The sequence below is a fragment of the Eutrigla gurnardus genome, assembly GCF_963514095.1.
Source record: "Eutrigla gurnardus genome assembly, chromosome: 13".
NCBI lineage: Eukaryota > Metazoa > Chordata > Actinopteri > Perciformes > Triglidae > Eutrigla > Eutrigla gurnardus.
This window is the reverse complement of record NC_139936.1, coordinates 8,526,365-8,541,705: the sequence shown is the minus strand read 5'-3', so window position 1 is coordinate 8,541,705 and position 15,341 is coordinate 8,526,365. Positions and strand designations below refer to the sequence as shown.

General features: G+C 41.5%; 3 protein-coding genes across 5 annotated transcripts; 1 reads left to right on the top strand and 2 right to left on the bottom strand.

Moving 5' to 3' along the window:
* Nucleotides 1-328: 328 nt before the first annotated feature.
* On the bottom strand, nt 329-3,972 carry tcn2 (transcobalamin II). Its single transcript, XM_084025788.1, has 10 exons — nt 3,842-3,972; nt 3,564-3,633; nt 2,915-3,104; nt 2,636-2,805; nt 1,947-2,096; nt 1,653-1,825; nt 1,368-1,542; nt 1,087-1,267; nt 869-987; nt 329-687 (listed from the first exon to the last, which is right to left on the bottom strand). Exons 2-10 carry the CDS (start codon nt 3,619-3,621, stop codon nt 626-628), a joined length of 1,278 nt encoding a protein of 425 aa, XP_083881914.1. The 5' UTR covers nt 3,622-3,633; nt 3,842-3,972; the 3' UTR covers nt 329-625.
* Nucleotides 2,730-7,675, top strand: ccdc117 (coiled-coil domain containing 117). Of its 3 annotated transcripts, none has more exons than XM_084025796.1 (6): nt 2,730-2,828; nt 4,894-5,091; nt 5,174-5,224; nt 5,314-5,586; nt 6,544-6,690; nt 6,801-7,675. In XM_084025796.1, exons 2-6 carry the CDS (start codon nt 4,952-4,954, stop codon nt 7,033-7,035), a joined length of 846 nt encoding a protein of 281 aa, XP_083881922.1. In that variant the 5' UTR covers nt 2,730-2,828; nt 4,894-4,951; the 3' UTR covers nt 7,036-7,675. The 3 variants fall into 3 exon arrangements, with proteins under 3 accessions (XP_083881922.1, XP_083881923.1, XP_083881921.1); XM_084025797.1 differs by lacking the exon at nt 2,730-2,828 and adding an exon at nt 4,105-4,449 and having other exon boundaries at nt 5,177-5,224; XM_084025795.1 differs by lacking the exon at nt 2,730-2,828 and adding an exon at nt 4,105-4,449.
* A 204-nt stretch (nt 7,676-7,879) lies between these two features.
* On the bottom strand, nt 7,880-12,437 carry LOC311023756 (uncharacterized protein). The gene is made up of 14 exons (XM_084025784.1): nt 12,323-12,437; nt 11,847-11,960; nt 11,376-11,750; nt 11,194-11,289; nt 10,966-11,067; nt 10,705-10,887; nt 10,484-10,615; nt 10,211-10,404; nt 10,000-10,126; nt 9,836-9,919; nt 9,537-9,748; nt 9,083-9,158; nt 8,775-8,981; nt 7,880-8,442 (listed from the first exon to the last, which is right to left on the bottom strand). Exons 1-14 carry the CDS (start codon nt 12,428-12,430, stop codon nt 8,383-8,385), a joined length of 2,070 nt encoding a protein of 689 aa, XP_083881910.1. The 5' UTR covers nt 12,431-12,437; the 3' UTR covers nt 7,880-8,382.
* Nucleotides 12,438-15,341: the final 2,904 nt, after the last annotated feature.

Genomic DNA, 15,341 nt, shown 5'->3' with positions numbered 1-15,341 from the left:
GAGTTTAAGACATCAGGGTTTGATCTTCCTCTTATGCCTCTGAAATTACTTTTCAAACTGGCCAACTGTGTATAGAAAAATCAGTTCTAAGAAAACAATTCATTTCAATACCAATCAAATGATAATAGATATTGGTACTAGTTTGTCTTCCATTACTGCAAGTGTGACAGTGTTAATTAACATTCATAATTCATAATAAAGGTGCTTAACACAAATTCAATAAAAAAAGTAATTGAATGTAAACTAATAAGTTAATCAACTGTCAAATTTCAAATTCAAATTTCGTTTGGAACAAAAACATCAACATTCAAAAACTCTTCTGTTAAAAAGAAATCACAACTTGTTTTAAAAAAAAGCATAATCAGGCATTTGACATTTCACACTCCTTTAGGAATCCATTATGAAAAAAGATGTACAATTTACATACTACAGTTCGAATATTCACAGTAAATGATGTTCAATGAGTTCTAAATTACACTTTAATTCAAGCTTTAAACCTACTTAAAATGCCCAAATTCTGTGAAACTTTCACCATTTATTCACAGATGAGGGCTTCAGACAATTTATTCAATGTTGATTCAACCCACTTTGGATCAATCACTGTTGTATCAGCGATGACTGAATCTCAGTAGCTTGTGTTTTTGACCGTGATCTTTTGAGCCACCTCAATTTTGAAGTCACTGACACCTGGGGGAGAAATGTTGTTTTTATTAAAGTTGAAAAGCAGCAGATCAAAGTAATACAGTGAATGCTCTGGTAGTGAGTCACAAGGTTATAAATGTGTGTGTGTGTGTGTGTGTGTGTGTGTGTGTGTGTGTGTGTGTGTGTGTGTGTGTGTGTGTGTGTGTGTGTGTGTGTCTGTCCTCACCCTGACTGAGTGCAGTGCCATCAGAGGAGAGGTGCCAGTATCGGCGGTCACTCTTTCTGGCCTGCTCTCCGTTCACCACACTTAAGAAAGGCCCCCACAGGCTGGACTCCTTCTCAAACCTGCCAAACAGCATCAAATATTACTCAATGTAATCTTTTTTTTTTTTTTTCAAAGTAAAAAAAACAAAAAACAGACAATGATGTATTTAATGAACTCACGTGAAGCCAGCATTTTTCCCCTTGAGAAGTTCAAGAGCCTCCAACAGAGAGCTGCCCTTTGGGACGTCCACAGAGTAGACAGCAGCTTCCCCGCTGGACTTCACCACTTCCACCATCACGCTGACTTTGGTCTCGCTTGGTAAAACCACCACAGGATCTAGGGGCTCCAGCACCAGAGTGTCTGTAAGAAAACATACACACACAATGACACAAACAGTGACAATTCAGAGGCAGCCTGAAATCGCAGTGACCACGGGGAGTCGGAATAATGCAGCACATACCGTCCTCATTAAGACAATCCTGGCTTTTTACTGTCAGGTAGGATTTCTGCTGGAGAGCTGGTAGGATCTGAGATATGGCCATGGGGTTGTGGTACGTGTTGCTTCTGGCGTCTGTCCTCATGGCCTCCATTGAGGCAGCACATTCTGCCACATGGCTGCCCATTGCCAATAAGGCCTTGAACACAACAATTAAGCGCATTAAAACCGCAAAGGTGTTGTTTTGTAACATTTAATGCAGAGAAAGAGACAAAAGGAGCTGAACAAAAAAAGGAAATCGATCCTTACTTGAACTGCGAGGCCCGTGCTGAACGCATTGCCTATATGACCGTCGGTCCCACGGGCGGCCAAGAGCTTCTGTGTGATCTTGCTGATGGCTGTGTCAAGCTCACCGGCGTTCTGCACATGAGAACCAAAATCCTTCACACACTGGAGCGCCATTCCTGCCATGGCATAGGTATCTATGGCGAGAAAGTAGGACAACAGAGACAATTTATATCCTGAGAATTCGGATCTGTTCATCATGTGTTTGATATTTATTTTAGTAGCTTAAAAGAGAACATTTAGGCAGATCCCACTCACCTATACTCTCAGAGTCATGTGTGAACTGTTCCTGTTCTACCGCCTTGATGAGCTTCTTGCTGACATGAGGGTTGACCCTGATGCCGCTAGCGCAAAGAGCGAGCACACCCAGAGAGTACTGGTAATAGTTGGTCAAAGGGCGGCGGCTGACTGTGCAAAGGACAGGAAAAAGGGAAAGAAACCAAATTGTATAAGAACATGACTTCACAGTTATTGGTAAGAAATAAAAAGTACTCCATTTTCTGCTGATTTTGGGGTGGATGAAATGAGTCAATAGTTGATCAAATGACTAGTTCCATCAAAACTAAAATAGAAATGGTCACTGCAGAATCTTTAGACAAAGTAGAGCGATTTAATTAAGATATACTCAGATATCACATCTATAAGGTGAATTTAGAGCTACTATGGAATTAAAATGTAATGACAATGTTTGCCAATAACATAAATGCTTACCATATATATATTTTACACACACAAGGCAAATAGATTCTTTTTATTTCCTCAATTCAGCCCACGGTATTCTAAACCAGATTTTTTTCTTCTCGACTTTTTACACTTTAACATAATTTTTCCAGGATTTCCTAACAGAAGAAATATCCGCACTAAATAAACTCTGAACTCCTTTTGTAGCACAATGTCAAACAGGATGGTGAACGCTTATTTATGACAACCGTTAAAGGAAAACTTACAGGCAATATTCTCTTTTTCTTGTTCCATCTGCTTCTTCAGGTGTGTCAGCAGCGTCTCACTCTTCTCACTGACTGTGAAAGTGATTGTGTTGAGGTCGTAACAGGATGACTTCAAAGCCAGAGTGTAGAGCGCCAAGGTGCCGACCACAGGCTGGCTGTTGGAGAGAGAGCTGAGAAAGACCCGGGCGACACGGTGAGAACAACAAGGCAAAAAATATCAGTTCAGTGGGAAATACACATAAATACGATTACATTTGTTCTGTCAGGACAGTGTAATACCTTTGAATGTCATTGTGTAAACTATTTTTCAGTTTATTCAGGTGTTCGCTCTCCTTGGCAAGGTTGTGGGTATTAGAAAGCCGTAATGCTAAGTGGACACTGGGATTAGGGAGTCCTTCCTGCGTCTCCAAGGAACGAAGGAGATTCTTATTGAGTGACAGGTGCAACTCCCTGTTGGATCCTTCCACATCTGGATTAAATGAAAAAGAAACAAATATTTATCAAACATGTTGAACATAGGTTATTAAAACCATTTCAGTGACTCTCTCTTGCTGACATTAACTTTACGAACATTGCGAAACCAGATTTGCAGCATCAGCACTCGCAACAAGAGAAAACAAAAATGTAATTATTCAAAGAATTTCACTGCTGTGATTACATACCAAATAGCTCATGTATCTCATTTACATGTTTCCCTCATCAATAAAGACCAAATAGAACTTTTGTCAATAAACAAGCAAGACGAAGGCCATTTAGATACATGAAGTACTTTATTGCAAAATCAGTGAATGTCCACAACAGTGAGCCAGTGTATTTGTCAACTGGGTTATTTCCAGAGTTCAAACGGGTTAGGATAGTCTGTGTGTTCATGTTTGGTGATAACTGGATTTATATTAGAACATAATAATAAAATAAAATAAAAACTTACCACATGGTTTACCTGAGGCAAAAGCCAACAGGCATGTAACTACAACCAATGACAGCATTCTGATAACAAACTGTGGAAATAAAAGTTACAACAAAGACCTGGTAAATGGAGAGATCAAGAAAACAACATCTTAAAAATGATTGCAATATACCTGGATTCTACATAATCTATTAAACGATGTTAGGTAAACATTATAAGATCGTAACTATCATTGTTCGTACCTTTGTCATTATCGTTCAAGCCTTTAACATTTTACAGTAAACAACAAAGTGTCTTACCTCCTCAGGGAGTGACCAGTGTGAAGAATCGGAGCCGAGTAGGTAAGAACAGAAGCAGAGACAACAGCTTCTAGTGTTTCACTGTCACATGACTCGTCATTTGTGATGACAAAGCGATGAAAAAAGCAAGAGGGTCCGCGAGCTATTGGCTGAGGACAGTGCCGTACTGTCAGGGTCATAAACAGGAGGCCGTTAATTATCTTGTCAGTCGCATTTACTCTTCGGTAATGCAAACCAAGCGACAGGTGTCCATCTTTCTTTACACATATCGTCTTCCGGCATGTCGTCTTCCGGTCACTGACAAACTTTTTAACTACCGTCTGCCTTGCTAGCTACACTCGGTGCTAATGTCACAACAAAAACGTCATCTCGTTAACGCTTCTGTATCTCACGGAATGTTGAGACGCACACTTTGTGGTAGTTACGCACGTTTACTTCGGTAACGTTAACTACAATTCCCACAATTCACCTATGTACGCACTTTCTCGAATCTTGACGACTCCTCTGGCGCGACTCACTTTTTCAGAATAGCTAACCTAGCTTACTTAACGTACGTTTATCCCAGCCTACCATTCAAGCAGTTCACACGGCAGCCACTTTCAATGCAGGTGATATGAGAACTTATATTAATGTCAGTGTTAAGTTAGTAAGGTTTGAGCATGTCGAGGTTGTTGCTGTGTGCTAATGTGATTATTCCGAAGGAAAACAGCGTTAACTGACGGAGACTAGCTTACGCTAAACAGCAACAACAAAAATAAGGGGCAGGGCTGCTGCACAGGGCAGTCTGGGACGCTATACTGTTGTATGGCTGGTTTACTTATTCAAACTTGTTATTCAGCTCCTGGAAGAAGCTGTTATTTCCGTGTCATGTTTTGACAATAGCACATTTTATCCGTAACGTCATACTAAGGTTAAAGTTGTGTTCAGCAGTGGCGTTGTTAGCTATCTAGCTAGTCAGCCAGCTGTCTTTGTGTAAACAGATCTATAACTTGTCATGTAACGTTAGGTTAATGAAAATACTAAAATGATTGGTGTCAATACTGCTCTTTCAGATCAGATCCGTTTATCTACCCGCGTGTCTCCTCAAACCATTTCCCCGACTGCACCACCATGCATCACAATGCTCCCCCGAGCAGTGAGCTGGGGTTTCTGCCAGCCATGTATTCCTTTTCAGGCCCCACAAGCCTTCCTGAATTTGACCTCGGATCTCCAAGTACGCCTGGTCGCATACAGAGAGCAACTCTATCGAAGTATGTAGCTGGTGTTTGCCTTCATACATCTGTCTTTAACTGTCATTTTGTATGTTGACACATATTTCCCTCTGTTCCAAAGCAGCTGGGAGACACGATCCCTCAGGAAGCACAGGAGGAGAGTTGTTGATGAGTAAGTGAGAGATACATACACAAAAAAAACAACTTAATTTTTCACAATTCTTGGGATAGTCCCACATGAGTGTTGTGATATTTTCTCAGGGGATGCAGTGCTAAAAGGAGGAAGTTAATGTTCGACACACAAGTGGATGTTTCGGGGAACTCAAACACTAGCACTCATCATGACTGGCCAACGGCAAGCAGCTGCCCTCCTCTACCTGCACAGCAAGCCAGCCCTGCACTTCCACAGCCCTGCTTAGCATCACAGAACCTGACTTTGCCGCAGCCCTCCTCTGCTTCGCCCCGACCTGAGACGGAGAGCTCCTGCATGGAAATAGAGGCAGCTCAGAGGAGACTTCAAGAGATCGAAGACAGGTATGCAATATGCTGTGTGTTGTACCTGCATCTATTTATTTGCTGTGTGTTGAATCTTTGCTTGTTTGAAAGACCTCAAACTGACACCTTATGACCAAAAAATATACCTCCAATTATTCATCCTGGAAACTGTTGTTTACAGGTTAAACAAGTGTGAAAAGAACATTATTACTTGATCCAGCAATTCCAGACTTCCTGGACATTCTTTATTGATGACAACGAAATGGTAAAATGGTAAATGCTGTTGTTCAATTGAAGTTTTCACAAAATCTAGAATGCAAAAGGGAATTTTCCAGCATGCATTTGGAGAGAGGCGTGGTGTAACCTGGCCTGGAAAGGTTACCAGATGTTACAGATCAGAAACTCCACTGAAGTGACTTTGATTAGGCTGACTGATCCTGCTTTAAATTGAACCAGGAAATATGCACTAGTATGCTTTAAGGGTCTGTTTAGTTAGTTTTCCTGGTGAGGAGCTCTATAAATGTGTGATTATTCAATCATAATTCTTTCTTGTGTTATTGTTTTGTTACAAAGGGATTTAGATTGAGATATTGTGGGACACGGCTCTAATGTCTAGACTAATGGTGGTTTAAAATGTGTTACAAGCAGATCTTAAATATTTGGGAAAATATTTTGTTTGAAATACTTAGTTATATCAATATCATCACATACTAGTATTAAGTTAATGCTTGCTTGCTGTGATAATTATCTGGTAATTTCATCATATCACCCACCCCCATGTAAACATATACTGTATATGTCAGTAAACTTTCAGCCACATTTAAAATACAGTCCACAGACTATCCGGTATTTTCAGTTACATTTACTTTCACATGGTCAAGATATTTATTGGTTTCCTGCACCTTTCCCATTTAAGTCAGCCATACTTGTTTGGTTTTGCCATTTGGTGTTGGCTCTGGTTCTTTATGTGAACACAGCAATATTTATGTCTCACAGAATAACGCTGGAGGATGACGATGAAGATGACGATCTGGATGTAGAGCCAGCCCCGAGACGACCTGTGCTGGTGATCTCCGACAGTTTGAAGGAGGGTCTTCAGCGCGGCATCAGTGACATCCTACCGCACACAGTAGCCCAGTCTGTGTATGTCTTTCATATTATTCTCATAGGAACACTTAACCTGAAGAAGTTGACACATTTTTTTCCTGTGGTGTTTATTTTTCATCTCACCTGCTTCTTCCTCCTTTTTTTAGGAGCCATTCCTGCATGGAGTTGGTGTTGTGGCGGCCACCAGATGATCCTTTCTGTCGCAAGCGAAAGGGCTCATTACAGAAACAACGTAAACAACAGACAGTATCTCGGCAACCCCCAACTCCATGTCCATCTCCCACCCCTCACAGTCCCTCCAGTCCACCTGCAGACAAACACTCTTCTCTTTACAGCTTTCCTGTGGCCCTCAGCTCTGGAGAGGAGGACATGGAAATGTAATAGTGCTCGATGACTTGAAAAGCCACGCCAAAGTAAACTTGAGACTTGAAAAGTAGTCGCACAAAAGACTAAAACGGACATGGAACCACTTCAGGTTTGTCAGTTTGGCAAGGCTCAATGGCCTTACATGTATATTGTGCTGTTTTGGACAGTTTGTGGACACATCTTTACACTCAGCTTAGGTTTTTTGACTATAATCTCATGCAACCATATGTAAGATATAACATAAACGCTAACCGAATGAGTTATTGGTATCAGTTTTAATTTTGCCAAAGCCTGGCCAACAACACAGTTTTTGTTCGACATCAGTGTTCATCATCTGAATTTTGTACAGTTTTAATGTCCAGCTTCTGGGCATTGTTAACAGGACACACAATATTGTTCCTGTGTGTTGTGTTCACGTTTGCTCACAGCATGACTTCCTGCTAGCTGTTGTACTTTGATGTTGGTAGAAAGGTCGTCTTCAGCGCTTAGAAAGTACGCCATCTGCCAGTTTTGAGAAAATTGTAAAGAAGTCATGGCACCTTTTGATGATTTGATTGTATTCTCATATATACACGACCAGACATGCAAAGAGCCAAGTGTAATGGCTTTTTATTTGTTTTGTTTACATTGTCCATGTCGACGTTCTGCATGGCATAGTTGGTTTTCTTTGGATGAAAATGGAATTTAGAGAGTGAAATCCTCTCCATTTACTTTGTTCAATGCCGTTGTAAGATTCATTAGTCATTAAACATTTTTGAGGAGGGATTTTTTTCATCAGTTAAACCATCTCAGACTAATGCTGACGGTTATGTTTACTTAAACAGTGGAATATTTGTTTAATACATAGGCATACTTTACTTCTGAACATCTGTCAGCACAGGAAGAGCTGCCAATGCAACTAATCCAGCCTGTTAAAACACCCTATGAACAGAAGTATGGGTAACTAACTGAAAATAACAGACATGTTTTAGACAAACTCTTCAGCAAACTTGCCAGAAATCTTCACAATAGGTTTATTGTACACATCTTGTAACATTTGATTATACGAAGGAATCCCCCAAATACCAGCTTTATGATATTCTATGACATAACTCACATGATGTTCAGTGAAATGTTCATCACTCATTCAGAGTTCATTGTAACCTTAAGCCATAAAACTTGACTGCCTTAACCCATAGGAACATAAACTTAATGACCAAATCTTCAGTCGTGGCATTTGTCACTGTGACCTGCTTGTTAAGCTGCAATCTTCAGCGCATGTAACGGTAAATGATTCATTTCTGTGGCCACAAAAATTGCTTGAAATGCATTACATCAGTGGGGTGTGTAACACACACACACACACACACACAGTAAGGTTTCTTAACTTGAGACTGTCCTGATTGAGGAGTGACTCCCAGCAACATCTTGACCTTGAGTGATCTATAAAGGAGACAGCAGTATTATAATATAATGTAAACACAACCGCTGGAATAATATTGAAATGACAATGTCACATTAACAGTTTTCCCCTTGTCTTTAACAGTTTGAGAAGTACTTTTAGATTCATTTTGACAGGATTTCAAATCATGCCGAGTACAGGACAAGCAGGTAGTTTGTAATGATGTGTCATGTTTCCTGGAGTGCTCCAATAAGGAAAGAGATAAGTCCTTATTCGTCATTCCTAGATGTAAAAAATGCATTCACTACTAATGTCTTTCTTGTTTATCTTCACTGATTGCAGTTAGTGGCCTTTAAAACATGAGTGCACTCACTGTTGAAAGATAGGATCCTGTCAAATCTAAAGGGATTGTAGTTGAAGGCAACAGGCTCCAGCAGTAGGCCTGGTTTTCTACACGGAGCTGCTTGACTCGGCTCTGGAGGTATCGTACAAGCTTAAATGAAGCCACGTCTGAGGGGCTGTGGGAGGCAGCAGAGTCCACAACATGGAGGGAGGCGGAGCAAACTGAAGTCTGAGCTTCCTGAATAGGGAAAAGCGTTGTTGTTTTCAATTAACAGATGAATGTTGAATATCTTTAGGTTGCGTATCTGTTGGCCCACACAGGAACAGTAAAGCATTTACCTTTGCACTCAGTGTCATCTCTCCTTCAGGCCTCTGAGGCGTTCTCTGCCTCCGCTCTCGAGTCTTCGATGGCTTTCTAGAAAACAAACAAAATGCATTTGTAAAGTTGTTAGTTGTAACGTAACGCCATGAAAGAGTTGTACGTTTACATGTGCAGTTAATGTTACATCTATGGTGTAAAATGCAGAGATCATGCTCTAAGTGGGTTAGTATGCCGTTAGAAACCAGTTACCTGTCCATTAACAGCCTTGTCTTGCACCTGGTGGATAGCAAAAATGTGAGCAAAACTTAAATATAGAAAAGAAGAATATCTTGATTTCTATACGACACATTTTATTGGATTCTGGGACATTTATGAGAGTGAATGTTTCACTTTACCAAATAGTATAAAAATCACTGCGTATAACTTAGAACAAACAATATGTACCTCTATCTTTTCTTTTTAACACGTTACCTTTCTAGTTCCGCTGTCAACTCTTCTTCAAACTTGCATGCCAGGCGAGCTGCTGTCCGCTCCTTCCACTGGCCCATGCTCCTCTGAACCTGCCTGAGCTCCTGGTCTTTGGCCTTCAGCTGTTTGCGAAGAAATGCTGCCACTCCTCCTCCGTCAGCTCCTCCGTCAGTCGTATGAGGCCACTTCAGACTGCCTAGCTCCTCAATGTGCTCCTGCAGAAGTGGATGACATTGCATATAGAGAGAGCTGTGAGTGCTGTGAGTTTTCTGTGTCTACTATAGACTTGTGCAAGTTCATACCTGAATGAGACGCTCCTTTAGAGAATCCAAGGCTTGGTCTCTCTCCATCCTCAGCTGTTGCCTCTGGATGCTCAATTCTCCCTCCTGAAAAACATCTGAACTTGTATTCCTGTATATATTTAATGTGCTGTATTTGCAAACGGCCGATAGAGTCTAAACTATACCTTGTCTTTTGCCAGCTGCTCCGTGGTTTGTTTCTGTGAATCCAGCTCCTGCTGTAGATGGTTGATCAAGAGCTTCATCTGCTCTCTTAGTGTTCTCAAGTTTGTAAGAGCATCAGCTGCCGTACGACTGCACAATACAAAGGCACCAGAATTACACCACAACAAAGTATAGTACAGGTATAGTACAGGTAGGTAAACCAGGACGTTGTACCTGTGGGGTAGTTGCACTGTATTCTGTCTGTCTCCACTCAGCTCCTGGGCCCAGTGACGGAGCTGCGTGTCCAGCTCGGCTGTGATTTGGTGATGGCTGCTCTCCTTTTCTTTGAGCATCACCCGGAGCTTGTGGGCCTCCTTCTCTGCCAGCTGAACACCCTGCTCGAGCGGCAGCATTGCCCTCTGACTCTCCTGTGACCACAGACCACACAATGTCAGCCCGTCTCTTTAAATGCCCGAAAGTAATTGCTTTCCGTGGTTTTTCTCGCACCTGTGCCATCTGTCTCTGCAACGTCTGCAGCTCAGCCTGGTGCTCCTCTTTCAGTGATTTGCATACAGCGGCCAGCAAAGACTCCTGCTCTCTCTGCTGTGCACAGATCTCACTGTCCATCTCTGTCACTCTCTGCCAGATAAAAAGAAAAGCCCGGACAGAATGAAATCACACATTTCTGACTTATTTAGGATGGTTATGTTACATGTGAGTCACCTTACAGTTTTTAGTTCCACCACTTTGCGTTGAAGAGTCAGCGCTTTACTCTTCTCCCGCTGCATCTCACTCCTCACGCTCGCCAGACTTTGTCTATTCTGCTCTTCCAGTATCCCACAATGCACCTGCACTGCTTCCATTTTTTCTGCCTCCCACTTCCTCCTCTCCTCCACTATTGCTTTGTGCACCTAAGTGGGAGCATACTGTTCATAACATGCAGTGGTGTTGAAGAATAGTGCATTTTAGAGAGCTGATTGTCAAAGTACCTTTTCCGACGTTTCTACATGCAGCTCCTCTTCACGGTGCTTTGCCTCCTCCTGCTGCTGCTCCAGAGAGTCGCTCAGCTTCTTCACCTCTTCCTCTTTTAGCTGCAAGGAGAGGAGTGTGGGGTGTGTGTGCATTTGTGGAAGGTAGGTACTTTTGATAAAACTTTAAAACAATTATTTTACATTAAGTTTGTGTAAGTGTGGATTCCATCAGGGAAAAACACTGACCTGAATGGAACTTTTCAAGGACTCAGTGTGTCGAGTGAGAAATAGAGCTTGGTCTTTCAAAGCGCTCGCCTTCTCCTCTTCAGTCTGCTTCTTAACCTGAGGAGACAGTCATAGGAATCGCTACATCATTAATCAAACTAATTAATGATGTCATTTGAAGAATCAGTATTAAAGTTTGTCACCTTTTGGATTTGCTGCTCATGAGCCAAAGCCAATTCGTTTTTTTGCTGTTTCAATGCTGCCTTCTGGATGAAAAAACCAAACCAGGAGTTAATGGTTACATTACTGAAGCCATGGCTTGTAGACCGTAACAACACAGCACGTACCACCAGTCTGTGACTTTGCTCGTGGGCCTCCTTCAGTGCACTGCAGTGCTGGGTTTTCAGGTGCTGCAGCTCCCCCCTCAGTCCATCTCTTTCTGCTTGTAAGGCGCCACGTTGCTCATGGAAATCTAGCAGCTGCAGCTCCTTCTGGGCCAACAGCTCCTCCTGAGTGCCCAGTCTGCTCTTGCATTCTCCCAGTTCACCCTGCAGCTCACCCACTTGAAGCTCGATTGTCTGGTGAAAGAAAGATGCATGAAAAATAGTACGGTTGGTTAAATATAACCAGTAAACAAAAAGTGCATGTTGACAGATGCATATTTCAGTCGTTACCTCAATCTGATCCTTTTTCTGCCTCTGTTTCTCCTCCAGGGAAGCACACCTGTTCCTCAGTGAGCCCTCCGCCTCCATGACCCTCTGAAGCTCCTCATGAGTCTCCTCCAACTTCTGTTTCAAAACACAGAGATATTTTCAAACCCAACCAATACCTTCTCCCTGTAGTTTCACTCCACTGTGATTCAAATACCAACAAAAAGGTTGATGTTTCTAATACACAGACATACGTGAAAGTCTATTAAATACATAGAATAACTGACCATTAATCTCCAAACCCATTACTGCTACTGTTGTTATTTCCTCATCTACAAATATAACTAGAGACATCAAATGGAAAATAACATTTGGATGTTTCTTTTAAAAAATACATATTATTTAGAATTGTATTTTTATAGTATTCGATAACATATATTTTAATCTTGTTATGGTTTCTGATTGTGTAGAAGCAGTGATTGATAATGGATGGACAGTACTTCTTGTAAGGACTCTAGCTTCTCTCTTGCATGTCGCTGTTCGGCAAACAGTTCTGTTTTGGCATTATCCAGCTGTCTCGCCATCTCCTCTCTCTCCAACACCGACATGACGACACCGGGCTATTTGTGGAACAGTGGAGCAAAAAAAGGTACCAATAAGAATGAAATATTAAAACATCGGGTGAACACAACCAAGAATTGATCAACACATTGTTATATTCAGGTTTCATTACCCTCTCAGCTCCATCCTTCAGAGTCTGTTTACAGTGACTCGGGGTTGCAAGTTCTTCCATGTCTGTTGCTTCGAGCACACAGGTCTCTCTCTGCCTTTGCAGCTCAATCAGCTGGCAGCTACAACACACTGTATTACTATCCCTTCATACAGCACAGGATGACGTTGATGCAATGTGACATTACCATGTTAATGTATACAGTTTTCTATAATGCAGCTAGTAGGAGTTTATTTGTATACTTAATATAGTCTTTTCCTGCCCTGCTGTCTCTGAGAATGAACTCCAACGTGCTCTTCTGCTTCTCCATCTTTGCCGTCTCTACAGACAGTCGATCTAATTCCTGCAAGGCATGCTGGAACATATCCCAAAAACTGTGAGTATTAGTGAGACTTCTGTATGCACTGTTTGTATATAAGATGCTACACTTTACCTTTTTTCTCTGCTGAAGTTCAGACAGGGAGAGCTCAACATCTTTTACGTAAGCCTTCTTCCTCTGTAGTGTCTTCTCCTCTTCCTCACATTTCTAAACCAGACACACAAACCAGTTAAGCGACGTCTCAAACACAAACTCAGATACACAGGATAATTTACACGGTTGAAATATAAAAACATTTATGATACTAAATATGACCAGGAGACTCATTCTCACTTGTCTGAGTGTAGAGAGCCGCTCCTCCATCTTGGCCCAGTCGGACTGCATCTTCTTTGATTTCCTCTCAGGCCTACATCTCCTGCTCCAGTCATTCATTTCCTCATCTGTGTCATTGTCACCTAAAGAACACACAAGTCTGTGATGCAGAAACATGCAGTGTACTGGTCAGAAACGCATGAAAAATAATCATTGTTTAACGCTTGTTCACAACGCTGAAGACAAGACTAGAACTTTTTTTTTTAATGATTTACCTGTTTGTTTCTCTCTTACGCTGTGCTTTACGGGTAGAAGTCCTTCTGTTTTGTATATTTCCAGAGGATCTCTGGCCTATATTTAAAAAAAAAAAGAATCTCAAATTCTGTGACATAAAGAGAGTTCTTTTGTCACTTTGGACTCATAAAGGAATACACAGTCATGCTTTACCTGATGTAGATCGAGGTTCACTTTCTTCCTGTCTGGGAGTGTCATAGTCGCTGTGGTTGCTACAGTAGTCCTCCATGCCTGTCACAGACTGAATGAGAGAGCGCCACCCTGGGGGATCACACACATGATATTAGCTGTAAATGAATACATATTTTTGTACTCCTGTTACTATTTATTTCTATATTTAAAGAGTTCGTTATCTCTTTAATTTGTTCAGTTTGTGCTCGTAGCTCTTACATTATTGGCTGCTTTAGAGTAATTATAATAACATGTTTGTTCTAAAGAAATGATCCTTTGTTTCATAACCACAGTTTCCTGCCACTGCAATGATTCGATAACATTTGCATTCAAATCGAGCTCCTTAGATCGAATCATTGAATAGAAGATTCCGGGTCAGCCCATGTCTTGTGGTAGACTGGTGTGCTGTAGAGCCTGCATTGTAAACTATAACACTTAAGTGCTGGTACAAACAATATACCTATTGTACTATTCTTGAGGATAGAGTTGTAAAGTGTTTCCTTTGGGTAGCAAGGGTACTGCAAAAGATGATGTCTAGAATGCAAATGGTTCATCCTCTGAGGGTAATGAATGGGCTCAGTAATTTTTAAGGCAATATGCCCATTAGATGTAGCGAGAGGAAAGTTCTGTGAGTTAGATGTAATCCTCGGCACTATAAATATCCACAGCAGGAGTTTGTAAAGAGAGTTACTCACTGCTGCCTTCGTCACCAAGCTTCTGTAGTCTGAAACCATCTCCTGCTTTCTCACTACACAACGCCTGTACTCCATAGCTGCCACACAGACTTCTCTCCAGTTCCTTTCTTTGACAATAAATACTGCTTTTCTCAGCCGTTGCTGTTTCTGATTTGGTGTCGACATTAAGAGAACTGTGTCCTTTTTGTTGACTCTGGCAAGAGTCACAGTAGGATATCACTGTGCTCTCAGCCACTTCTTCTTCTTCTAGTTGCTGTGTGTTGCTCGCTGGCAATACCAATTCCACCATCTCCTCTCTGAAGCGTCTGGCGAAGTCCTCGGTGCAGATGCTGTCTGAAGAAGGTTGGGTTTCTTCTGCCATCCCTCCCTCATTGCAGGTGTCTCCAAGCAGCCTCTGGAGCCTCCAGATGACCTGTTCCCTGTGACACCAAATTTCCTGTTTGTCTCTTGTCTTTCTGTCTAATTTCTGTTTGGTTTCCTCGTGAGTGACAGGAGCTTCCTGGTAACATGTGCTCGTCTCTGGGGAAAGAGAAGAGATGGGGTGTGGTTGTGTCAAGAAAAATAGAGCTTCTGTTGTCCTGCAAAGGAGGTAACACTTTCATATAAGCCGAAATAAATAAGTGCAGCTCCCTGGTCAATAACAGTCATCAGAAACATTAATGTGGAAGTGAAATATATTCTTTTATGCAAGACTTTTTCTTGTGCAGTCACAAATTCTGTGAAAATTACACCAGAATGCAGTGAATAACAACAGTGTGCGATTGATTCCTGCTTTTTGCCCTTTCACTGGTATTTCTTCTCCTTCAGATACACAGATATCGTGATGCATATCATAGATGATTTATTGGAATACATCGTGTATCGCAGTATCATTATTGGGAGCAAAATATTGTTGTATTATCATATTGTGAGTTTCTCTGTGATTCCCATCCTTATATGCTATACAATGGCTTTTTATAATTCTTTTTCTACATGCTATACTTTGACTTTTTTCAACA

Coding starts and splice junctions, on each gene's coding strand:
- tcn2 (XM_084025788.1), bottom strand. CDS start 3,621: ATGCTGTCATTGGTTGTAGTTACATGCCTGTTGGCTTTTGCCTCAGGT. Junction 3,105..3,563: donor TGCCTCAGGTAAACCATGTG/GTAAGTTTTTAT, acceptor CATTTAATCCAG/ATGTGGAAGGATCCAACAGG. Junction 688..868: donor TGGCACTGCACTCAGTCAGG/GTGAGGACAGAC, acceptor TTTCTCCCCCAG/GTGTCAGTGACTTCAAAATT.
- LOC311023756 (XM_084025784.1), bottom strand. CDS start 12,430: ATGTCGGTGTTGGAGAGAGAGGAGATGGCGAGACAGCTGGATAATGCC. Junction 11,290..11,375: donor ATGAGCAGCAAATCCAAAAG/GTGACAAACTTT, acceptor CTGTCTCCTCAG/GTTAAGAAGCAGACTGAAGA. Junction 10,888..10,965: donor ATGTAGAAACGTCGGAAAAG/GTACTTTGACAA, acceptor GCTCCCACTTAG/GTGCACAAAGCAATAGTGGA.
- ccdc117 (XM_084025796.1), top strand. CDS start 4,952: ATGCATCACAATGCTCCCCCGAGCAGTGAGCTGGGGTTTCTGCCAGCC. Junction 5,092..5,173: donor CAGAGAGCAACTCTATCGAA/GTATGTAGCTGG, acceptor TCTGTTCCAAAG/CAGCTGGGAGACACGATCCC. Junction 5,587..6,543: donor CTTCAAGAGATCGAAGACAG/GTATGCAATATG, acceptor TATGTCTCACAG/AATAACGCTGGAGGATGACG.